Genomic DNA, 26,699 nt, shown 5'->3' on the forward strand with positions numbered 1-26,699 from the left:
CTGATAAACCGGGCTGAAGCTGAGGCCAGGCCAGAAGAGCATTAAAGATTGCCCTTAGCTCTAGAATGTTTATGGGGAGAACAGACTCCTCCCGAGTCCATGTCCCCTGAGCCTTTAGTGAACCCCAGACTGCTCCCCATCCCAGCAGGCTGGCGTCTGCTTTCACAATCACCCAGGTGGGTCTGCGGAAGCAGTTTCCCTGGGAGAGATGCTCCTGAGACAACCACCAAAGAAGAGAATCTCGTCTCCTGATCCAGATGTAATCTCGGAGACAGATCTGCATAATCCCCGTTCTATTGTCTGAGCATGCATAACTGCAGGGGTCTGAGGTGGAAACTGGCAAACGGAATGATGTCCATGGCAGCTACCATCAGACCGATTACCTCCATACATTGAGCCACTGATGGCCGAGGAGAGGACTAAAGTGCCAGACAAGAAATGAAAATCTTTGATTTTCTGACCTCTGTCAGAAATATTTTAATCGATAGGGAATCTATTATGGTTCCCAAGAAAACTACCCTTGTAGCTGGAATTAAGGAACTCTTTCCCAGATTCACCTTCCATTCGTGAGAGCGCAGGAAGGATAACAACATCTTCGTAACCGGAGCACCGCCAACAGGGATCCCAGGACTTTTGAAAAAATTCTGTGAGCTGTGGCATGGCCGAATGGAAGAGCCACAAACTGGAAGTGTTTGTCTAGAAAAGCGAACTTCAGAAACTTGTGATGATCCCTGTGGATGGGAACATGCAGGTACGCATCTTTTAAGTCTACTGTTGTCATGAATTGACCCTCTTGAACCAAGGGAAGAATGGAACGAATAGTTTCCATATTGAAGGACGGTACTCTGAGGAACTTGTTTAGACTTTTGAGATCTAGAATTTGGTCTGAAAGTTCCCTCTTATTTGGGAACCGCAAACAGATTGGAGTAAAATCCCAGACCCTATTCTTGCCTTGGTAGGAAAGGTCCGGAACACAGTGTAAAAACGCCTCTCTTTTTATCTGGTTTGCAGATAATCTTGAGAGCAGAAACCTGCCCCTGGGAGAAAAAGTCTTTAACTCCAGTTTGTATCCCTGGGACACAATGTCCACCGCCCAGGGATCCTGAACATCCCAAACCCAAGCCTGAGCAAAGAAGCAAAGTCTGCCCCCACAAGATCCCGCAGATAATTCATGCTGACTTTAAGTCAGTAGCGGGCTTCTTGGATTGCTTTCCCTTGCCTTGTTCCATGACTGGTTGCACCTCCAGGAAGGCTTGGACTGTTCCTGCTTTGTAGAGGGAGATGAAGGCTTACCCTTGAAATTTCGAAAGGACGAAAATTAGTCTGACGTCCCTTCTGCTTATTCCTCTTATTCTGAGGGAGGAAATTACCCTTTCCTCCCGTAATGTCGGAAATCCTTTCAGCCAAGCCTGGCCCAAACAAGGTCTTACCCTTGTAGGGAATCACCAAAAGCTTAGACTTAGACAAAACATCTGCAGAGCAGGATTTCAACCATAAGGCTCTGCGGGCCAGTACGGCAAACCCAGAAATCTTTGCTCCCAGCTTAATAACCTGTAGAGAAGCATCTGTAATAAAAGAATTAGCCAACTTAAGAGCCTTGATCCTATCCTGGATCTCATCAAGGAGAGTGTCTGTCTGAATAGAATCAGACAACGCATCAAACCAATATGCTGCCGCACTAGTGACGGTAGCGATGCGCACCGCAGGTTGCCATTGTAAACCCTGGTGAACATACATATTTTTGAGTAATCCCTCCAACTTCTTATCCATAGGATCCTTTAAGAAACAACTATCTTCTGTGGGAATAGTGGTTCTCTTAGCTAGGGTGGAAATTGCCCCTTCCACCTTGGGGACCGTCTGCCAAGACTACTTGATAGAGTCAGCAATAGGAAACATCTTTTTAAAGATAGGGAATGGAGAAAAAGGAATACCTGGTCTCTCCCATTCCTTAGCAATAATCTCTGTAGCCCGATCTGGTACAGGGAAAACTTATACCATATAAGGTACATCAAAATACTTGTTTAACTTGCTAGACTTCTTAGGATTGACAACGACCGTGGTGTCGGAGTCGTCCAAGGTAGCCAAAACCTCCTTAAGCAACAAACGGAGGTGTTCTAGCTTAAACCTGAAAGATACAACTTCAGCATCAGAAGAAGAAATTACACTGTCTGAATCTGAGATTTCACCCTCAGATGCTACCGAAGTATCCTCTTCCTCCAACTTCTGGGAGGGAACATTTGGAATAGCCACTACTGCGTCAGACACCTTACCATTTCCTCTAGCGCTTTCCCTGCAGCATGGGAAAAGCAGACAGTGCATCAGATACTGCAGACGACATGAGGGTAGTGATGTCTTGCAACGTAAATCCAGGCGGAGCTAGAGAGGAAACGCAGGGCACTGCATGTGTGGAAGATAATCTCTGGCACACTTGAGGAGAAAGCTGCGGCATATCTTGAACATTGTCAGTAGATTCCTGAACAGCATCCGTCCTAGACAATGTTGTCCTAGACAATGTTGTCCGAATCAAAAAGTCTATCCCTGTAATTTAATGTTCTCTCAATACATGAGGAACAGAAAGGGATTGGTGGTTCAACATTAACATCAAAACAAAGTATTTTGCAAAGTCTCCTGGTCCATTTTTAACCAGAATTAAAAATAAAAAGTACTTAATTTTTAATCAAAAGTTCACAAAAAAAACAATGTTACTGTCCCTTTAAATATAAAAAGGAAATCTGCTTTATTTTCACAGCAAAACTATTTAAGTCTACTGTTGTGAGTAAAAGTTTATCAATCACCCCGGACAGCCTCTACACCTCAGCTTAGCTCTTGCTGAGGTGCCTACCTGCCCTGCTGGAAAACCGGAGTCAATAGCTATCAGATGGACACCGGACTCAAACTGGAGCGTTGCACCCAAATTCCGTCGAGCGTAGCACAAGACTGGAACCGCAGTAAAATCTCTCCTCTCCGGAGCACAGGAAGTGAAGAGCGCGCAATAGAAAACTTTAGCACGTCAGTTATTCCCGCCCATCGTGGGCATAACAGAACTAACCTCCCGGTCTGCACAATTACACTGAGGTAAAAAAAAACGCTGGGAGCAAGTAAAACACACCACCTTTAAATTGAGCCTATCTCCTCGTCCCCAGTGCCTGCACCACTGCCTTAGATAAGCCCATTAACTTGCTAGAGGCAATAGTGTCCCATTGAAATAAACAGTAAAGTGCCATCTTTTTACTGTATGCAGCACAGAAAATTAATAATAGCACTTACCTTAATTAATTCTGCCACGCAGCAAGGCAGCTCACTAGGTTTGAGAGGCATGCTCCCTCACATGGACCTGTGGAAAAATAGATAAAGACTGAGTAATCTTACTCAGGCTTTCAATATTAGGGCAGCATTAACTTGGGAGGCGCAGTGAGGATTGTGCCTCACAAGTTCCCATTGCTTAAAAGCCACCACTCAACTACTGAAGAAACTGTCATGGACTACGGCTACACCCCAGGAGAAAAGCAGGACATGCTTTTACTGCTGAAAAATAATAAAATCTTGCTTGAAGAATCTTCTTCCAGAGACCTAAATTTGACCACCTCCTTGCTCTTAACGTAGGCAAAGAGAATGACTGGGGTTGGAGGGAAGGGAGGTGATATTTAACAGCTTTGCTGTGGTGCTCTTTGCCGCCTCCTGCTGGGCAGGAGTGATGTTCCCAATAGTAATTAGATGATCAGTGGACTCACCGTGTCATTAGAAAGAAATCTTATTTTAACACTCTGTGGTTCTAGCTAAACATGGAGCACAGAATTGAATAGGCAAAACAATTTGTGCCTACAGACATAGTAAGCATCTGTCAACAGAAACAGCTTCCTGATCCATGTACTACCAGAAAGGAAAATTCTAAAATAATGACTTTAATTAATAAAATGACTATTGTCACTTTAACAGAATTTTTTTTTTATCCCACAGAGCATTAAACACACTAATTAAGGCAGTTAAGGCAGGTGCTCCTACTGTAACTCTTCCACAGCAATAAGCTAATGAAATAACAATAGGAAGCCGAAAATCTCCTTCAGTGATTGTGCCAACACGGGAGAATCTGAAGAAAAGTGACGCTGCGCCGTCTCCGATTTTACACAGAGAGCAGGAAGTCACATGATCATCAGAGAAGGGAAACTGCGCAATACTAAAAGCGCTCCCTAGCTCAGTCAGAAAACCGGAGTCTATACAAACCGGCTAACTGACAAACTGCCACACGTTAGTGAAAGAAAAACACAGTATAAGTACATGATACTTAAGCAGCATGTTTCTATCCCAATAAAAGATAAATGCAGTTTACACACATTAAACATAACGAGCCACATAGGAGGAATATTCCATACATAAATGGAAAATTAACTCCTAATCTCCCAAAATTAGTGCCTGCACCCTGCTCTTTATTAAATCCATTATATATAAAAATGTCCCAATAATACTGCAGCTATAGTCCTCTGAAGTGCAAGTCTTCATTACCTAGAAGACAAAAAGCACTTACCTGCCGTCACAAGGGGTGAAAGGACACATACTCCTTACAGAGACCTGTAGAAAAAAGAAAGAACTCTGGCTTTCTATAGCTAGGGCAGCAATATGTTCGCAAACAAAGTAAGGACTACCTCACAACTTCCTAACTGCTTAAAAGCAACCACTACTTTACTGAAAAGATTGACGTGGTATTCAACTGGAACACAAAATGCAAGTGGCTGCTCTCCTCCTCACAGACGTATCCGAGTGGAACTATGAAGAAAGCATAAAACAGAGGGGCGCCTCATGTGTATATCAGCATATTCGGTATAGAGCATAAAGATGTTCAAGCCAAATCGGTACTCACATTTAGTACGACACGAATACACATATGTACTGGTAGAAGCAGGCTGGCTATTTAGGGTGTACCAGCTAACCCGCCCCTCCGGCTCCAGGTGTGCAGTAGGTGGTGCAAATGTGGTCCCAACCCACTATGCAAGAGGGTGACTCCAGGTGTTCACGTTCAATGTGGTGATGGTTTGATCACTCAAAAAAGGTGCTTCCACTATGCTTTTGAATCAAACAACTTGTTTATTAAAAACACTTAAAAGCAATTACAAGCAGTGGATTTAGAGGTCATATACAATATACTAGGGATGCACCGAAATTTCGGCCGCAGAAAGTTTCGGCCGAAAATTGCATTTTTGGCTATTTCGGTTTTCGGTTTTTTAGCCTGTTATTTTCGGTAAAATTATTGTGTAGCATGTTTCAAATTTGATGCTAGCCTAGAGCTGCTGTTTAAGTTTATTACTTGACTTACTGTTCTGCATATGACTATACTGTACTTTATTTGGATAATTAGTAAAAAAAAAAAAACCTGTTAAATATGATTCTGTTACATAGAACTAAATGAAGAATAATACAGTATATTGATATTTATAATTGTTTTAAGTAGGGATGGACCAAAATTTTGGTCGCAGAAACATTTTTGCCAAAAATTGAATTATTGTTTGCCTGTTTTTTTTCTTGGTAAAATTATTGTGTAGCTTATTATTGTTTGAAGATATTTTTGTCCATTCAATTTTAGTGTGTTACTTTCAATAAAAGTGTGGGATTTTTTTTATTTGCTCTAATTATGCAAAAAAAAAAACCCAAAAAAATTAATTTGAAAAAAATACATTTTCGGTATTGGTTTCGGTTTTCGGCCAAGTGCATCCCGGATTTTCGGATTCGGTTTCGGTCCAGAATTTCAATTTCGGTGCATCACTACAATATACCCCCTATGCGACGCGTTTCTCAGCCTTATCAATCGCCGTTTCCTCAGGCATAAAGCACCTTAATACAAAAACACTATTTAAAATTAACTGTAACCAATTGGCAAGTTGGACACGCCTACAAAGGGTGGGTGTACACACTGGAGTCCATAATTAGTCAATTAGAAACCAACATCAAGAATAAGTTGTGTAACACGTGACACCTATATTTACATTACAATGAGGATAACAGTCTATATACAGCTTAAAGATATTCCTTATAACCATCATTCCCATCATACAATGTTATAAAACACAGATAAAAGTTCCTAAATAAAACATACAAATAAACTTGATGTCCCATCCAGCATAAAAGAAACATTCATTTGAAATAGCTTCATCCTACTTCATAAAATTAAACCTTGTGACCCCATCCTTGTAGGGAAAAAATTGTGTGTGTGTATATATGCAGAAGTGTCGGATCAATTGTAAGGAGTATTATAAACTCCTATAAAGGATGATAGGTTAATACCTTAATTATTTTCTTCTTGAGGGTATAATTGCTTTTAGGGGACAGTCTAGTCACAACTAAACTTTAATGATTCAGATTGGGGATATAATAACTTTCCAATATTTATTTATCGTCAAGCTTGCTTTGTTCTCTTGATATTCTTTGTTGAAAGCTAAACCTAGGCAGGCTCATATGCTAATTTCTAAGCTGCTGAAGCCCGCATCAGTTCATTTTGACATTTTTTCACAGTTAGACAGCGCTAGTTCATGTGTGTATAGAGAACATTGTGCTCATAAATGTGAAAATTACACAGGTAAAAAGTGTATTAATATAACAGAGAAATGTGTAATAAAGACATTATCTATCTTTTTAAACAATACATTTTGGTGTAGACCATCCCTTAAAGGGACACTGAACCCAATTTTTTTCTTTTGTAATCCTGAAAGAGCCTGCAATTTTAAGCAACTTTCTAATTTACCACACAGTATAGCTTGGCTTGAGCACTGATAAATTAAAGGAACAGTAAACATTTTATTTTTTTTTTTATTTTTTTTTACATAAAATGCTTAGTTATGCACAGTAAAAAAATGTTTGCAATATTTACTTAAAATTATTTATTTGGCCCCCTTTTTGTGTAATTTAGCTTTGAGGATTTTCTAATTCTTTCCCTAACTGGCTTCAGCAGATAAACTGCAACACAAAGGAGGCTAACAGATTGACTCTGGCTTGGCTTGCCTAATTCATTAACAAATCCTCCAAATATGGCAAGTGGTATGTGGAGTTTGGCTATTGAAATGCAGTCACAGCAAACAATATGCTTTAAACTTTAACAAAAAACATATATTTTAAAACCATAAACCACTTAAAAGAATAGGAAAGTCCAAATTAAACTTGCAAGAATCATTTAGAGCAGGTCATTTTAATACACTTTTAAATTCACTTCTATTTTCAAATGTGCTTTCTTTCCTTGGTATCCATTGTTGAAAATGAATACAAACATATCCTACACTAGTGGGAGCTAGCTGGTAATTGGTGCCTGCACAGATTTGTCTCTTGTGATTGGCTAACTAGATGTGTGCAGCTAGTTGGCAGTAGTGCAGTGCTGTTCCTTCAGCAAAGGATAAAAAGAGAATGAGGCAAATTGTTGTTAAAAATGGTATGTTCTACCCAAATAATGTAATACAAATGGGGGTTTCCTGTCTCTAATAAAACTAATATTCATAAAAATCAAAATGTGTGTGTGTGCCAGCTGAAATTTCACTTTTCTATTGGTATAAAATTCCTTCTGCTTTTTGTAATTTTATCGATAAAACGTTACACTGAAGGGGCGTGTCCAAGCAGCGTTCTGAACCCAGTGGCAAAACTTTTCTTCACTTTCTGCGATGAGATTTTTTTTTGTGAAAATTTTTCTGCAGGTTATTTTTAAATAAAATTCAATTTTAAATTAGACAGTTTTTTGCTAAGGAAAACTTACACAGTGCAACCAGAGCACAGCTCTGTTTGAGGAGAACTGTCTAATGTGGAGCAGCACTACAAAGTTCAAGCGCTAACAGTGCCTGCATGTGCCCTGTTCTTTCTGCAGACATGCTGCATTTTCTGCGATGCAATCTCAGATCACTATATGTTCTGCCTTGGGGGTTCTGAATAGGATGCACACTCTTAGAGCTCCAAGCAGAAGCTATGATAACCCGCTGATTATTAACATACAACAGCAAGATTAAACATACATCACTCGAAGGCATCACAGTTCTATTAATTGTGACCCCATATTTATTTTCCTCGCTGTATGAATGAGGCTGGGGTTCCAGACTGGAACATAAAGGCCTAAGGTGGCGGCCTACTATTAGGCATCCACTTCTCCCCCTGAGGATAAGGAAATTATTGGTACAGACAGCTTTTGTGCGGATACTCGGGGGGGGGGGCACCCGAATGAGCAACTTCTAACACCAAACAAGCCTTTTACTAATCGATTCAAATGGGAGGATCCTGATAGTTTTGGCTATGCATCTACTACACTCCAAGCCAGCTCTCGACTAAACATCTTTTGCTCTCACAACAATGGTTATGTCCCGAAGAAAGGAGAGGGGAAAGTCTGCAGTTGCCCCTCACAGACAGCATAAAATTGGCTTTATCCTACGGTACAGTGGTTTCCCCCAGCTAACGCCACACAAAGTAACCTTATGATATTAATATCTAACCTTATACTGAGAGATGTTGAGAACGTTATATATGTTTATTTTGTTTGTATGCGTAGCAAGTTCAATCTATTTCTATATATCTTTACTTATACTTTGGACGTTTAAACTTCAATATCACTGTAACGGAGCTTTTTATTTTATCAAACGAATAGAGCTGGTCAACTAAAAACACTTGGGGACTGATGGAAAAAACATAATTTATGCTTACCTGATAAATTTATTTCTCTTGTGGTGTATCCAGTCCACGGACCATCCATTACTTGTGGGATATTCTCCTTCCCAACAGGAAGTTGCAAGAGGATCACCCACAGCAGAGCTGCTATATAGCTCCTCCCCTAACTGCCATATCCAGTCATTCGACCGAAACTAGCCGAGAAAGGAGAAACCATAGGGTGCAGTGGTGACTGTAGTTTAAAATTTAGACCTGCCTTAAAAGGACAGGGCGGGCCGTGGACTGGATACACCACAAGAGAAATAAATTTATCAGGTAAGCATAAATTATGTTTTCTCTTGTTAGGTGTATCCAGTCCACGGATCATCCATTACTTGTGGGATACCAATACCAAATCTAAAGTACACGGATGAAGGGAGGGATAAGGCAGGTACTTAAACGGAAGGGACCACTGCCTGTAGAACCTTTCTCCCAAAAATAGCCTCTGAAGAAGCAAAAGTATCAAATTTGTAAAATTTTGAAAAGGTATGAAGCGAAGACCAAGTCGCCGCTTTGCAAATCTGTTCAACAGAAGCCTCATTTTTAAAGGCCCAGGTGGAAGCCACAGCTCTAGTAGAATGAGCTGTAATCCTTTCAGGGGGCTGCTGTCCAGCAGTCTCATAGGCTAAGCGTATTACGCTCCGAAGCCAAAAAGAAAGAGAGGTTGCCAAAGCCTTTTGACCTCTCCTCTGTCCAGAGTAAACAACAAACAGGGAAGATGTTTGCCGAAAATCTTTAGTCGCTTGTAAGTAAAACTTTAAAGCACAGACTACGTCCAAATTATGTAAAAGACGTTCCTTCTTTGAAGAAGGATTAGGACACAATGATGGAACAACAATCTCTTGATTGATATTTTTGTTGGAAACTACCTTAGGTAAAAACCCAGGTTTTGTACGCAGAACTACTTTATGTGTATGGAAAATCAGATAAGGAGAATCACATTGTAAAGCTGATAACTCAGAGACTCTACGAGCCGAGGAAATAGCCATCAAAAACAGAACTTTCCAAGATAAAAGTTTGATATCAATGGAATGAAGGGGTTCAAACGGAACTCCTTGAAGAACCTTAAGAACCAAGTTTAAGCTCCATGGAGGAGCAACCGGTTTAAACACAGGCTTAATTTTAACCAAAGCCTGACAAAATGCCTGGACGTCTGGAACCTCTGCCAGACGCTTGTGCAAAAGGATAGACAGAGCAGAAATCTGTCCCTTTAAAGAACTAGCTGATAATCCTTTATCCAAACCCTCTTGGAGAAAGGACAATATCCTAGGAATCCTAACCTTACTCCATGAGTAATTCTTGGATTCACACTAATGAAGATATTTGCGCCATATCTTATGGTAGATTTTCCTGGTTACAGGCTTTCGTGCCTGTATTAAGGTATCAATGACTGACTCAGAGAAGCCACGCCTTGATAAAATCAAGCGTTCAATCTCCAGGCAGTCAGTCTGAGAGAAATTAGATTTGGATGATTGAAAGGACCTTGTAGTAGAAGGTCTTGTCTCAGAGGCAGAGGCCAAGGTGGAAAGGATGACATGTCCACCAGGTCTGCATACCAGGTCCTGCGTGGCCACGCAGGCGCGATCAAGATCGCCGATGCTCTCTCCTGTTTGATTTTGGCAATCAGTCGAGGGAGCAGAGGAAACGGTGGAAACACATAAGCCAGGTTGAAGAACTACGGTGCTGCTAGAGCATCTATCAGCGTCGCTTCTGGGTTCCTGGACCTGGATCCGTAACAAGGAAGCTTGGCGTTCTGGCGAGACGCCATGAGATCCAATTCTGGTGTGCCCCAACGATGAACCAATTGAGCAAACACCTCCGGGTGGAGTTCCCACTCCCCCGGATGAAAAGTCTGACGACTTAGAAAATCCGCCTCCCAGTTCTCTACACCTGGGATATGGATCGCTGATAGATGGCAAGAGTGAGTCTCTGCCCAGCGAATTATCTTGGAGACTTCTAACATCGCTAGGGAGCTCCTGGTCCCCCCTTGATGGTTGATGTAAGCCACAGTCGTGATGTTGTCCGACTGAAATCTGATGAACCTCAGGGTTGCTAACTGAGGCCAAGCTAGAAGAGCAATGAATATTGCTCTTAACTCCAGAATATTTATTGGGAGGAGTTTCTCCTCCTGAGTCCACGATCCCTGAGACTTCAGGGAATTCCAGACTGCACCCCAACCTAGAAGGCTGGCATCTGTTGTTACAATTGTCCAATCTGGCCTGCGAAAGGTCATACCTTTGGACAGATGGACCCGAGATAGCCACCAGAGAAGAGAATCTCTGGTCTCTTGATCCAGATTTAGCAGAGGGGACAAATCTGTGTAATCTCAATTCCACTGACTGAGCATGCATAATTGCAGCGGTCTGAGATGTATGCGCGCAAATGGCACTATGTCCATCGCCGCTACCATTAAGCCGATCACTTCCATGCACTGAGCCACTGAAGGGCGCGGAATGTAGTGAAGAACACGACAGGAATTTAGAAGCTTTGATAACCTGGACTCAGTCAGGTAAATTTTCATTTCTGCAGAATCTATCAGTTCCTAGGAAGGAAACCCTTGAGAGGGGTGATAGAGAACTCTTTCCCTCGTTCACTTTCCACCCATGCGACCTCAGAAATGCCAACACTATGTCCGTATGAGATTTGGCAATTTGGAAGTTTGACGCCTGTATCAGGATGTCGTCTAGATAAGGGGCCACTGCTATGCCCCGTGAACTCTGAGGAATTTGTTTAAGATCTTTAGATCCAAAATTGGTCTGAAGGTTCCCTCTTTTTTTGGGAACCACAAACATATTTGAATAAAATTCTTGTCCTTGTTCCATCTGTGGAACTTGATGGATCAGTCCCATTATTAGGTCTTGCACACAGCGTAAGAATGCCTCTTTCCTTATCTGGTTTACAGATAATCTCGAAAGGTGAAATCTCCCTTGTGGGGGGGAAGCTTTGAAGTCCAGAAGATATCCCTGAGATATGATCTCCAACGCCCAGGGATCCTGAACATCTCTTGCCCACGCCTGGGCGAAGAGAGAAAGTCTGCCCCCTACTAGATCCATTGCCGGATAGGGGGCCGTTCCTTCATGCTGTCTTAGAGGCAGCAGCAGGCTTTCTGGCCTGCTTGCCTTTGCTCCAGGCCTGGTTAGATTTCCAGGACGGCTTGTATTGCGCAAAAGTATCCTCTTGTTTTGTAGCAGAGGAAGTTGATGCTGCACCTGCCTTGAAGTTTCGAAAGGCACGAAAATTAGACTGTTTGGCCCTTGATTTGGCCCTGTCCTGAGGAAGGGTATGACCCTTACCTCAGTAATGTCAGCAATAATTTCCTTCAAACCAGGCCCGAATAGGGTCTGCCCCTTGAAGGGAATGTTAAGTAATTTAGACTTTGAAGTCACGTCAGCTGACCAAGATTTAAGCCATAGCGCCCTACGCGCCTGGATGCCGAATCCAGAATTCTTAGCCGTTAGTTTAGTCAAATGAACAATGGCATCAGAAATAAAAGAATTAGCTAGCTTAAGTGTTCTAAGCTTGTCAAGTATTTCAGTCAATGGAGTAGCTATCTGAAAGGCCTCTTCCAGAGACTCAAACCAGAACGCCGCAGCAGCAGTGACAGGAGCAATGCATGCAAGGGGCTGCAGGATAAAACCTTGTTGAACAAACATTTTCTTAAGGTAACCTTCTAATTTTTTATCCATTGGATCTGAAAAAGCACAACTGTCCTCGACAGGGATAGTGGTACGCTTTGCTAAAGTAGAAACTGCTCCCTCCACCTTAGGGACCGTCTGCCATAAGTCCCGTGTGGTGGCGTCTATTGGAAACATTTTTCTAAAAATAGGAGGGGGGGAAAACGGCACACCGGGTCTGTCCCACTCCTTAGTAATAATTTCTGTAAACCTTTTAGGTATTGGAAAAACGTCAGTACACACCGGCACCGCGTAGTATTTATCCAGTCTACACAATTTCTCTGGCACTGCAATTGTGTCACAGTCATTCAGAGCAGCTAAAACCTCTCCAAGCAACACCTGGAGGTTCTCAAGCTTAAATTTAAAAGTAGACATATCTGAATCAGGTTTCCCCGAGTCAGAGACGTCACCCACAGACTGAAGCTCTTCCTCAGCTTCTGCATATTGTGACGCAGTATCAGACATGGGCCTTAAAACATCTGCGCGCTCTGTATTACGTCTAACCCCAGAGCTATCGCGCTTTCCTCTGAATTCAGGCAGTCTGGCTAATACCGCTGACAGGGTATTATCCATGATTGCCGCCATGTCCTGCAAAGTAATCGCTATGGGCGTCTTTGATGTACTTGGCGCCATTTTAGCGTGAGTCCCTTGAGCGGGAGTCAAAGGGTCCGACACGTGGGGAGAGTTAGTCGGCATAACTTCCCCCTCGTCAGAATCCTCTGGTGATAATTCTTTTAAAGATAACAGCTGATCTTTATTGTTTAAAGTGAAATCAATACATTTAGTACACATTCTCCTATGGGGTTCCACCATGGCTTTTAAACATAATGAACAAGGAGTTTCCTCTATGTCAGACATGTTTATACAGACTAGCAATGAGACTAGCAAGCTTGGAAAACACTTTAAATCAAGTTAACAAGCAATATAAAAAAACGTTACTGTGCCTTTAAGAGAAACAAATTTTGCCAAAATTTGAAATAACAGTGAAAAAAGGCAGTTAAACTAACGAAATTTTTACAGTGTATGTAAAAAGTTAGCAGAGCATTGCACCCACTTGCAAATGGATAATTAACCCCTTAATACAAAAAACAGATTAACAAAACGAAAAATATGTTTTTTAAACAGTCATAACAACTTCCACAGCTCCTACTTTTGAAGCCTTTTGAGCCCTTCAGAGATGTCCTATAGCATGCAGGGGACTGCTGAGGGAAGCTGAATGTCACAGTTTGTAATTTTAACTGCACCAACTGTAACTTTTATACTATAACAGTGGAAAGCCTCAGGAAACTGTTTCTAGGCAAAAATAAAGCCAGCCATGTGGAAAAAAACTAGGCCCCAATAAGTTTCATCACCAAAGCATATATAAAAACGATTAAACATGCCAGCAAACGTTTTATATTGCACATTAATCAGAGTATATACCTCTGATAGCAAGCCTGATACTAGTCGCTATTAAATCACTGTATTTAGGCTTTAACTTACATTAATCAGGTATCAGCAGCATTTTCTAGCAAATTCCATCCCTTATTGCATGATACCCTGTACGCCATTCTCCCGCTGAAGTTACCTCACTCCTCAGACATATGTGAGAACGGCAGTGGATCTTAGTTACTTCTGCTAAGATCATAGAAAAACGCAGGCAGATTCTTCTTCTAAATGCTGCCTGAGATAAAATAGTACACTCCGGTACCATTTAAAAACAATAAACTTTTGATTGAAGAAAAAACTAACTATATTTTACCACTTTCCTCTAACTTCCTCCAGCTATGTTGAGAGCTTGCAAGAGAATGACTGGATATGGCAGATAGGGGAGGAGCTATATAGCAGCTCTGCTGTGGGTGATCCTCTTGCAACTTCCTGTTGGGAAGGAGAATATCCCACAAGTAATGGATGATCCGTGGACTGGATACACCTAACAAGAGAAACTTAATTTATGTAAGAACTTATCTGATAAATTCATTTCATGTCCATGAGCTAGTGACGTATGGGATATACAATCCTCCCAGGAGGGGCAAAGTTTCCCAAACCTCAAAATGCCTATACATACACCCCTCACCACACCCACAATTCAGTTTAACGAATAGCCAAGAAGTGGGGTGATAAAGAAAGGAGTAAAAAGCATCAACAAAAGAATTTGGAAATAATTGTGCTTTATACAAAAAATCATAACCACCACAAAAAGGGTGGGCCTCATGGACTCTTGCCAATATGAAAGAAATTAATTTATCAGTTAAGTTCATACATAAATTATGTTTTCTTTCATGTAATTGGCAAGAGTCCATGAGGCTTGACCCGACCCCAAATAAGCTGAATGAAACCAAAGCTTAACCACGAAGCCAAGGAAATGGCAGAAGCCCTCTGACCTTTCCTAGAACCAGAAAAGATAACAAATAGATTAGAAGTCTTCCTGAAATCTTTAGTAGCTTCAACATAATATTTCAAAGCTCTCACCACATCCAAAGAATGTAAGGATTTCTCCAAAGAATTCTTAGGATTAGGACACAAGGAAGGGACAACAAATTCTCTATTAATGTTGTTAGAATTCACAACCTTATGAAAGAATGTAAATGAAGTCCGCAAAAACGTTTTATCCTGATGAAAAATCAGAAAAGGAGATTCACAATAAAGAGAAGATAATTCAAAAACTCTTCTAGCAGAAGAGATGGCCAAAAGGAACAACACTTTCCAAGAAAGTAGTTTAATATCCAAAGAATGCATTAGGGCATATGTATCAAGCTCCGTATGGAGCTTGATGCCCCGTGTTTCTGGCGAGTCTGCAGGCTCGCCAGAAACTGCAGTTATGAAGCAGCGGTCACAAAGACCGCTGCTCCATAACCTGTCCGCCTGCTCTGAGCAGGCGGACAGAGATTGCTGCAAATCAACCGGATCTAGTATGATCGGGTTGATTGACACCCCCTGCTGGCGGCCGATTGGCCGCGAGTCAGCAGGGGGCGGCGTTGCACCAGCAGCTCTTGTGAGCTGCTGGGGCAATGCTGAATACGGCGAGCGTATTGCTCGCCATATTCAGCGAAGTCTGGCGGACCTGATCCGCACTGTCGGATCAGGTCCGCCAGACTTTGATCACTAGAGGCCATAGGCTGAAATGGAAGAGCCTGTAAAGCCTTCAAAACCAAATTAAGACTCCAAGGAGGAGAGATTGATTTAATGACAGGCTTGATACAAACCAAAGTCTGTTAAAAAACAGTGAAAATCAGGAAGCTTAGCAATCTTTCTGTGAAATAAGACAGAAAGAGCTAAGATTTTTCCCTACAAGGAACTTGCAGACAAAACCTTATCCAAATCATCCTGAAGAAACTGAAAAATTCTAGGAATTCTGAAAGAACGCCAAGCGAATTTATGAGAAGAACACCATGAAAATAAGTCTTCCAAACTCAATAATATATCTTTCTAGAAACAGATTTAAGAGCCTGTAACATAGTATTAATCACTGAGACAGAGAAACCTCTATGACTAAGCACTAGGCGTTCAATTTCCATACCTTCAAATTTAATGATTTGAAATCCTAATGGAAAAAAACTGACCTTGAAACAGAAGATCCAACCTAAATGGAAGAGGCCAAGGTTGGCAACTGGACATCTGAACAAGATCTGCATACCAAAAACCTGTGAGGACATGCTGGACCTACTAGTAATACAAATGACTGTTCCATGATGATTCTGGATATCACTCTTGGAAGAAGAACTAGAGGCGGGAAAATATAAGCAGGTTGGTAGCACCAAGGAAGTGTCAACGCAACCTCTGCTTCCGCCTGAAGATCCCTGGACAGGTACCTAGGAAGTTTCTTGTTTAGATGAGAAGCCATCAGATCCATTTCTGGAAAACCCACATCTGAACAATCTGAGAAAACACATCTGGATGGAGAGACCTCTCCCCCGGATGTAAAAGTCTGACGGATGAGATAATCCGCTTCTCAATTGTCTACACCTGGGATATGCACCACAGAAATTAGACAAGAGCTAGATTCCGCCCAAGAAAGTAATCAAGATACGTCTATCATAGCTAGGGGACTGAGTCCCACCCCGATGATTGACATATGCCACAGCTGTGATATTGTCTGTCTGAAAACAAATAAATGGTTCTCTCTTCAACAGATCCAAGCCTGAAGAGCCCTGAAAATTGCACCGAGTTCCAAATATTGATTGGTAATCTCGCCTCTTGAGATTTCCAAACCCTTTGTGCTGTCAGAGATCCCCAAACAGCTCCCCAACCTGAAAAGACATATCTGTTGTGATCACAGTCCAGGTTGGACGAACCAAAGAGGCCCCTAGAACTATACGATGGTGATCTAACCACCAAGTCAGAGATAGTCGAACATTGGGATTTAAGGATATTAATTGCGATATCCTTGTATAATCCCTGCCCCATTGATTCAGCATACAAAGCTGGAGAGGTCTCATATAAAAACGAGCAACGAGAATCGCGTCCGATGCTGCAGTCATGAGACCTAAAACTTCCATGCACATAGCTACTGAAGGGAATAATAGAGATTGAAGGTTCCGACAAGCTGAACCAATTTAAATTGTCTCTTGTCTGTTAGAGACAGAGTCATTGACACTGAATCTATCTGGAAACCTTAAAAGGTGACCCTTGTCTGAGGAATCAAGGAACTTTTTGGTAAATTGATCCTTCAACCATGTCTTTGAAAAAACAACAGTAGTTGATTTGTGTGAGATTCTGCAGAACGTAAAGACTGAGCAAGTACCAAGATATCGTCCAAATAAGGAAATACTGCAACACCCCACTCTCTGATAACAGAGAGTAGGACACCAAGAACCTTTGAAAAGATTCCTAGAGCTGTCGCCAGGCCAAAAAGGAAGAGCAACAAATTGGTAATGCTTGTCTAAAAAAAGAATCTCAGAAATTGAAAGCAGTCTGGATGAATCGCCTGTAAGTCTATTGTGGGCATATAATGTCCTTGCTGAACAAACAGCAGAATAGACCTTATAGTCACCATTTTGAAAGTTGGTACTCTTACATATCAATTCAAAATTTTTAGATCCAAAACGGGTCTGAATGAAATTACTTTCTTTGGGACAATGAATAAATTTGAATAAAACCCCAAACCCTGTTCCTGAAATGGAACTGGCATGATTACCCCTGATAACTCCAGGTCTGAAACACACTTCAGGAAAGCCTGAGCCTTTACCGGGTTTGCTGGAATGCGCGAGAGAAAAAAATCTCACAGGCGGTCTTACTCTGAATCCTATTCTGTACCCCTGAGAGACAATATTCTGAATCCAATGATTTTGGACTGAATTGATCCAAACATCTTAGAAAAATCTTAATCTGCCCCCTACCAGCTGAGCTGGAATAAGAGCCGCACCTTCATGCGGACTTAGGGGCTGGCTTTGATCTCTTAAATGACTTGGATTTATTCCAATTTGAAGAAGGCTTCCAATTGGAAACAGATTCCTTGGGGAAGAATAAGGTTTCTGTTCCTTATTGAAGAACAAAACGGTTAGAAGCTTTAAATTTACCCTTAGATCTTACCTTGAGGCAAAAAACTCCCTTCCCCCCAGTGACAGTTGAAAATATTGAATCCAACTGAACCAAATAATTTATTACCTTGGAAGGAAAGAAATAGCAATTTGGACTTAGAAGTCATATCAGCATTCCAAGATTTAAGCCACAAAGCTCTTCTAGCTAAAATAGCTAAAGACAGAGATTTAACATCAATTCTGATATCATCACAAAATGGCATCACAAATTAAATTATTAGCATGTTGAATCTAGTTAAAAATGCTACACAAATCATGATTCGATACGTGTTGCGCTAAAGTTTCCAACCAAAAAGTTGAAGCAGCTGCAACATCAGCCAAAAGAAATTGCAGGCCTAAGAAGAAGACCTGAAAATAAATAAGCTTTCCTTAGATAAGATTCAAGTTTCCTATCTAAAGGATCTTAAAAAGAAATACTATCTTCCGTAGGAATAGTAGTACGTTTAGCAAGAGTAGAGATAGCCCCATCAACTTTGGGGATCGTTTCCCAAAACTCCAATCTAACTGCTGGCAAAGGATACAATTTTTTTAAACCTTAAAGAAGGAATAAAAGAAGTACCAGGCCTATTCCATTCCTTAGGAATAATATCAGAAATAGCATCAGGAACTGAAAAAAACTCTGAAATAACCACAGGAGGTTTATAAACAGAATTTAAATGTTTACTAGCTTTACAATCAAGAGGACTAGTATCCTCAATATCCAATTTAATCAACACTTCTTCAACAAAGAACAAATGTACTCCATTTTAAATAAATAAATAGATTTGTTAGTGTCAATATCTGAGGAAGGATCTTCTGAATCGGATAGATCCTCATTAGAGGAGGATAATTCCGTATGTTGTCGGTCATTTGAAATTTCATCAACTTTATGAGAAGTTTAAAAAGACCTTTACATTTATTAGAAGGCAGGATGGCAGACAAAGCCTTCTGAATAGAATCAGCAAAAAAATCTTATAAATTCACAGGTATATCTTGTACATTAGATGTTAAAAGAACAGCAACAGGCAATGTATTATTACTGATGGACACATTCTCTGCATGTAAAAGTTTATCATGACAACTTAATACAAACCACAGCTGGAGATATAATCTCCATAAGAATACAAAAAATGTACTTAGCTTTGGTAGAACTGTTATCAGTCAGTAGGATTCCAAAAGTATTTTCTGAGACAGGATCAGATTGAGACATCTTGCAAAATGTAAGAGAAAAATCAACATAAAAAGTAAAATGATCAATTTCCTTATATGGCAGTTTCAGGAATGAGGAAACAAATGCAACAGCATAGCCCTCTGATAGAGAAAAAAGGCAAGAGGCATATAGGAATGGGGTTTAAATTATGAAAATATTTGGCGCCAAGAATGACGCACTAACAGATAAATTTTTTTGGGGCTAACAACATCCGGAAATGACACACTCGCGTCATTGAAGACACAAACTTGTGAAATGACGAATTTGCGTCATCGAACGTAACTTTGCGCCAAAAAATCTCACGACAAAAATGACGCAATATAGTTTGGCATTTTGCGCCCTCGCAAGCCTAATTCTGCCGCGAATTTAAAATGACAGTCAATTGCAAAAATACTATACCCCAGGTAAAAAATAAATTTTCCTAAAAAAATGCATTTCCAGATATTAAACTGACAGTCTGCAAAAGGAAATATACTGAAACCTGAATCATGGCAAATATAAGTACAATACATAAAGTGCCAAACCATAGCTGAGAGTGTCTTAAGTAAATGAAAACATACTTACCGAAAGACACCCATCCACATATAGCAGATAGCCAAACCAGTACTGAAACGGTTATCAGTAGAGGTAATGGAATATGAGAGTATATCGTCGATCTGAAAAGGGAGGTAGGAGATGAATCTCTAGGACCGATAACAGAGAACCTATGAAATAGATCCCTGTGAGGAAAACCATTGCATTCAATAGGTGATACTCACTTCACATCCCTCTGACATTCACTGTACTCTGAGAGGAATCAGGCTTCAAAATGCTGAGAAGCGCATATCAATGTAGAAATCTTAGCACAAACTTACTTCACCACCTCCATAGGAGGCAAAGTTTGTAAAACTGAATTGTGGGTGTGGTGAGGGGTGTATTTATAGGCATTTTGAGGTTTGCGAAACTTTGCCCCTCCTGGTAGGATTGTATATCCTGAGAGCAACTTAATCAACCAAGCGCTTAAAGACTTATATGATCCCAATGGAGCGCTACTAACTAAACATACAAAGTCAGCCTTGGGGCTATAGGATCACCATAAACCTGGTACCTCTGCCTCCTGTAACAAACACTTAATAACAGTATTTACGGACTTTCAATACCATGTTATAAATATATATATGTCTAGTTGACTTGTTTTATACTTATAATATTGCCGGTACAAAAGTTATATAAATATATGTACAGTAAATCTGGTTTTGATGGGACTAGAGCCACTGTTATGATGTCAAATATAACATATATAAATAGGGAAAATATAGTATCCATCGACACAATCAACATGGCTTATAGGACACAATAAGATAACAATGCATTTGTAGTGCTGCTAATGGCTAATATCACACCATATTGGTTTTGCTCCTGCGGCGAGTGGACGGAGCCGCAGGGGGATCAATAGATCTGCTTTAGATACATAGCAGCATATTATGAGCCTTAATAAGTGACGAATAATAGCACAAAAAGATAAACACTTTTAGCACTAGTACACAAACCTCTGGCTCAGTCTCAACCAGCTAGACATGAAACACTAAGCTTTATCATCCACTACAAGATTATATATCCCTTCTACGTAACAGCCTGTTCATACTTTATTCTCCTTTTTACGGTGCTCTCATACAGATTGCACGTTCTCAAACAGACTCCATCTTACTCTCACTATAGGATCATAGGTCCGAGCAAGATATAATTCACACTGGGATAACAGTGCTCCTCCCATGATCTTGTACAACTTATACCCTTTGACTCATTATAATGTTAATAAGAGACATTCCATCTTTATATACATAACTCGTTCCAAGCGTGTTGTACTAAAAAACAACAATAGCTTAAATGCTTAAATAGCACCCTAGCCCGTTGAAGTAACATACCCCGAGCAGACAGAGCCATTGCATATTGTAACATAATAGAAATTGCTTGCTCTCAATGTGAAATATATTTTCTCCTCAGACCACTAGATGGCAGCATATTCACATCAGATTAATTTGGTCATGCTACAATGTAACCAGAGCAACAAGACTAGCTTCCTTCTATCCTCCCAAGGGATTTTATCTGCTACATTACAACTCACTTTACACTGCAGGTAATCTTTTAATTATTAGCACATCCCAGAACGCTGATATCTGATCCAGTTTTGGCTTTAAACATATAAGTATCATAGCATTTGGATCGTATAGTTGTTTTTTTTTTTTCCCTTCTATAGCTTCATGATCGCATAGTTTTTTGTTCTTTTGCCTTCTTTAGTTTCATGATTATATAACCCCTATATCGTTTTTCATATAATTTTGTCAAGGACCCAAGAGAGGTCTATGGATCATGGGGTAAAAATGAGGATAATTATCATATGTTCTAAACTAAAAAGAAATCTCACAGTTCATAATTTTGAATGTATCTAAGTAATATTACAATGTAGGTTTTATCTTAAAGGGACACTGAACTCAAATGTTTTCTTTCATGATTCAGATAGAGCATGCAATTTTAAGTAACTTTCTAATTTACTCCTATTATCAATTTTTCTTCGTTCACTTGCTATCTTTATTTGAAAAATAAGGCATCTAAGCTTCTTTTTTGCTTCAGCACTTTTTTTTATTGGTGGATGAAATTATCCACCAATCAGCAAGAATAGCCCAGGTTGTTCACCAAAAATGGGCCGGCATCTAAACTTACATTCTTGCATTTCAAATAAAGATACCAAGAGAATGAATAAATTTTGATAATAGGTGTAAATGAGAAAGTTGCTTAAAATGACATGCTCTATCTGAACCACGAAAGAAAACATTTGGGTTCAGTGTCCCTTTAATTCTTAGTTTCATGTGCCTGTGAGTATATCAATATCTCTTGACTTGGAAAATCTGAAAATGTAACACTTGCAAATGTAACCTACACAGAATTTTGCATTCATTTATATTGTGTTCTGCTTTTGAATTCTAAATAAAAACACTTTAAAAAAAACAACAAAACAAAAAAAAACACTACACTGAAATAAACAAAACATATGTACAGTAGAGCAGTGCAACTAATTCATTGTCAATATCTAGTTTGCCTTACCTGCATCTGCAGCAACAATTCTAGCTATCTGACTTCTCAGAAGACTCAGCTCATCCTGCAGGTCAGTAGGGCGATTTACAGATAAGCCAGTTTTCTTTAAGCAATACATTTTTTCTTCTTTCATCTTTAGATTGGGGACAGATGAATTCCTCTGCATAACCAGAAGCGGGCTTGGCCTCCATTTGTGTTTCAGTGGTCTTGTATCACTTCTAATATTCAGTAGATTAAAATGAACAAATTAAAGATTTTAATATCACATATTTCACAGATTAAACATTAATGGAGGTAGAGTTTATACGGTTTTGCCATATAAGACATAATATGGTGTTTGTGTGTGGGTGCCACCCCTTATACAGAAGACAGCAATACTTATAACACTGAACAGTCTCCAGGTATTTAACATAAAAGGATATTTCCTAGATTAATTAATAACCCCTAGACGCCATTAGGACGTTCCATGCCATCCTAAAAGCACTGGGCTTAAACGCCTTTAGAATGGCATGCAACGTCCTAACTTTTGCGGCGTCCTGCTCCATTCTGGAAACAAACCAACTGGTGGACGTGCCAAGCAACACAGGCAGTCCCCCAGGAGCCAATCAGCAATATTTATGAAGCACGATTGCAGTGACGATCATGTGCTTAATTTTTTGTTTATGTTCCGAACTTGGACGGATGGGTCCGCTCCGAAAGGGTTAAAAGCACCTAAAATTTGTGTTTCACTTATTTACACTCAAAATATTATTGTTTAGTTCAGCGACCTTCAAAGTTTTTTTTATTCTCTCAACCCAATACGATATAATAAAGCTACAATTTTCCTTATTGCTTATTTGTGTCTGGCAATAATACTTTGTTCTGACTCAGTCCAGAAATACTGAGTTATTGAAAAACATAATTTATGTAAGAACTTACCTGATAAATTCATTTCTTTCATATTAGCAAGAGTCCATGAGCTAGTGACGTATGGGATATACATTCCTACCAGGAGGGGCAAAGTTTCCCAAACCTCAAAATGCCTATAAATACACCCCTCACCACACCCACAAATCAGTTTAACGAATAGCCAAGAAGTGGGGTGATAAGAAAAAAGTGCGAAGCATAAATATAAGGAAATTGGAATAATTGTGCTTTATACAAAAAAAATCATAACCACCACAAAAAAAGGGTGGGCCTCATGGACTCTTGCTAATATGAAAGAAATTAATTTATCAGGTAAGTTCTTACATAAATTATGTTTTCTTTCATGTAATTAGCAAGAGTCCATGAGCTAGTGACGTATGGGATAATGACTACCCAAGATGTGGATCTTCCACGCAAGAGTCACTAGAGAGGGAGGGATAAAATAAAGACAGCAAATCTGATCAACCGAAGCTTCATTCCTAAACGCCCAGGAAGTAGAAACTGACCTAGTAGAATGAGGCGGAGTTTTACCCGACTCGACATAAGCATGATGAATTAAAGATTTCAACCAAGATGCCAAAGAAATGGCAGAGGCCTTCTGACCTTTCCTAGAACCGGAAAAGATAACAAATAGACTAGAAGTCTTTCGGAAATTCTTAGTAGCTTCAACATAATATTTCAAAGCTCTAACTACATCCAAAGAATGCAATGATTTCTCCTTAGAATTCTTAGGATTAGGACATAATGAAGGAACCACAATTTCTCTACTAATGTTGTTGGAATTCACAACCTTAGGTAAAAATTTAAAAGAAGTTCGCAACACCGCCTTATCCTGGTGAAAAATCAGAAAAGGAGACTCACAAGAAAGAGCAGATAATTCAGAAACTCTTCTGGCAGAAGAGATGGCCAAAAGGAACAAATCTTTCCAAGAAAGTAATTTAATGTCCAATGAATGCATAGGTTCAAACGGAGGAGCTTGAAGAGCCCTCAGAACCAAATTCAAACTCCAAGGAGGAGAAATTGACTTAATGACAGGTTTTATACGAACCAAAGCTTGTACAAAACAATGAATATCAGGAAGATTAGCAATCTTTCTGTGAAAAATAACAGAAAGAGCAGAGATTTGTCCTTTCAAGGAACTTGCAGACAAACCTTTATCCAAACCATCCTGAAGAAACTGTAAAATTCTCGGAATTCTAAAAGAATGCCAGGAAAAATGATGAGAAGACACCAAGATATATAAGTCTTCAAGACTCTATAATATATCTCCCTAGATACAGATTTACGAGCCTGTAACATAGTATTAATCACAGAGTCAGAGAAACCTCTTTGACTAAGAATCAAGCGTTCAATCTCCATACCTTTAAATTTAAGGATTTGAGATCCTGATGGAAAAAACAGAATTTATGTTTACCTGATAAATTTCTTTCTCCAACGGTGTGTCCGGTCCACGGCGTCATCCTTACTTGTGGGATATTCTCTTCCCCAACAGGAAATGGCAAAGAGCCCAGCAAAGCTGGTCACATGATCCCTCCTAGGCTCCGCCTACCCCAGTCATTCGACCGACGTTAAGGAGGAATATTTGCATAGGAGAAACCATATGGTACCGTGGTGACTGTAGTTAAAGAAAATAAAATATCAGACCTGATTAAAAAAACCAGGGCGGGCCGTGGACCGGACACACCGTTGGAGAAAGAAATTTATCAGGTAAACATAAATTCTGTTTTCTCCAACATAGGTGTGTCCGGTCCACGGCGTCATCCTTACTTGTGGGAACCAATACCAAAGCTTTAGGACACGGATGAAGGGAGGGAGCAAATCAGGTCACCTAAATGGAAGGCACCACGGCTTGCAAAACCTTTCTCCCAAAAATAGCCTCAGAAGAAGCAAAAGTATCAAACTTGTAAAATTTGGTAAAAGTGTGCAGTGAAGACCAAGTCGCTGCCCTACATATCTGATCAACAGAAGCCTCGTTCTTGAAGGCCCATGTGGAAGCCACAGCCCTAGTGGAATGAGCTGTGATTCTTTCGGGAGGCTGCCGTCCGGCAGTCTCGTAAGCCAATCTGATGATGCTTTTAATCCAAAAAGAGAGAGAGGTAGAAGTTGCTTTTTGACCTCTCCTTTTACCTGAATAAACAACAAACAAGGAAGATGTTTGTCTAAAATCCTTTGTAGCATCTAAATAGAATTTTAGAGCGCGAACAACATCCAAATTGTGCAACAAACGTTCCTTCTTTGAAACTGGTTTTGGACACAGAGAAGGTACGATAATCTCCTGGTTAATGTTTTTGTTAGAAACAACTTTTGGAAGAAAACCAGGTTTAGTACGTAAAACCACCTTATCTGCATGGAACACCAGATAAGGAGGAGAACACTGCAGAGCAGATAATTCTGAGACTCTTCTAGCAGAAGAAATCGCAACTAAAAACAAAACTTTCCAAGATAATAACTTAATATCAACGGAATGTAAGGGTTCAAACGGAACCCCCTGAAGAACTGAAAGAACTAAATTGAGACTCCAGGGAGGAGTCAAACCAGAGCCTGAACAAAGGCTTGAACATCTGGCACAGCTGCCAGCTTTTTGTGAAGTAATACCGACAAGGCAGAAATCTGTCCCTTCAGGGAACTTGCAGATAATCCTTTTTCCAATCCTTCTTGAAGGGAGGATAGAATCCTAGGAATCTTAACCTTGTCCCAAGGGAATCCTTTAGATTCACACCAACAGATATATTTTTTCCAAATCTTGTGGTAAATCTTTCTAGTCACAGGCTTTCTGGCCTGAACAAGAGTATTGATAACAGAATCTGAGAATCCTCGCTTCGATAAAATCAAGCGTTCAATCTCCAAGCAGTCAGCTGGAGTGAAACCAGATTCGGATGTTCGAACGGACCCTGAACAAGAAGGTCTCGTCTCAAAGGTAGCTTCCAAGGTGGAGCCGATGACATATTCACCAGATCTGCATACCAAGTCCTGCGTGGCCACGCAGGAGCTATCAGGATCACCGACGCCCTCTCCTGCTTGATCCTGGCTATCAGCCTGGGGATGAGAGGAAATGGCGGGAACACATAAGCTAGTTTGAAGGTCCAAGGTGCTACCAGTGCATCCACTAGAGCCGCCTTGGGATCCCTGGATCTGGCCCCGTAGCAAGGAACTTTGAAGTTCTGACGAGAGGCCATCAGATCCATGTCTGGAATGCCCCACAGGTGAGTGACTTGGGCAAAGATTTCCGGATGGAGTTCCCACTCCCCCGGATGCAATGTCTGCCGACTCAGAAAATCCGCTTCCCAATTTTCCACTCCTGGGATGTGGATAGCAGACAGGTGGCAGGAGTGAGACTCCGCCCAAAGAATAATTTTGGTTACTTCTTCCATCGCTAGGGAACTCCTTGTTCCCCCCTGATGGTTGATGTACGCAACAGTCGTCATGTTGTCTGATTGAAACCGTATGAACCTGGTCCTCGCAAGCTGGGGCCAGGCCTGGAGAGCATTGAATATCGCTCTCAGTTCCAGAATATTTATCGGTAGAAGAGATTCTTCCCGAGACCAAAGACCCTGAGCTTTCAGGGATCCCCAGACCGCGCCCCAGCCTATCAGACTGGCGTCGGTCGTGACAATGACCCACTCTGGTCTGTGGAACATCATCCCTTGAGACAGATTGTCCAGGGACAGCCACCAACGG

At 40.6% G+C, this 26,699-nt stretch overlaps 1 protein-coding gene across 1 annotated transcript in view; it reads right to left on the bottom strand.

The window, feature by feature from the left end:
• Window positions 1–26,699, bottom strand: part of MTFR1L (mitochondrial fission regulator 1 like) — an 80,512-nt gene that overhangs the window by 27,063 nt on the left and 26,750 nt on the right. The window contains exon 4 of the mRNA XM_053707206.1: window positions 22,125–22,333. Within this exon, the coding sequence (XP_053563181.1) occupies window positions 22,125–22,333 (209 nt within the window). The remainder of the gene's footprint in view (window positions 1–22,124; window positions 22,334–26,699) is intronic.

Source organism: Bombina bombina, chromosome 3, assembly GCF_027579735.1.
Source record: "Bombina bombina isolate aBomBom1 chromosome 3, aBomBom1.pri, whole genome shotgun sequence".
Taxonomy (NCBI): Eukaryota; Metazoa; Chordata; class Amphibia; order Anura; family Bombinatoridae; genus Bombina; species Bombina bombina.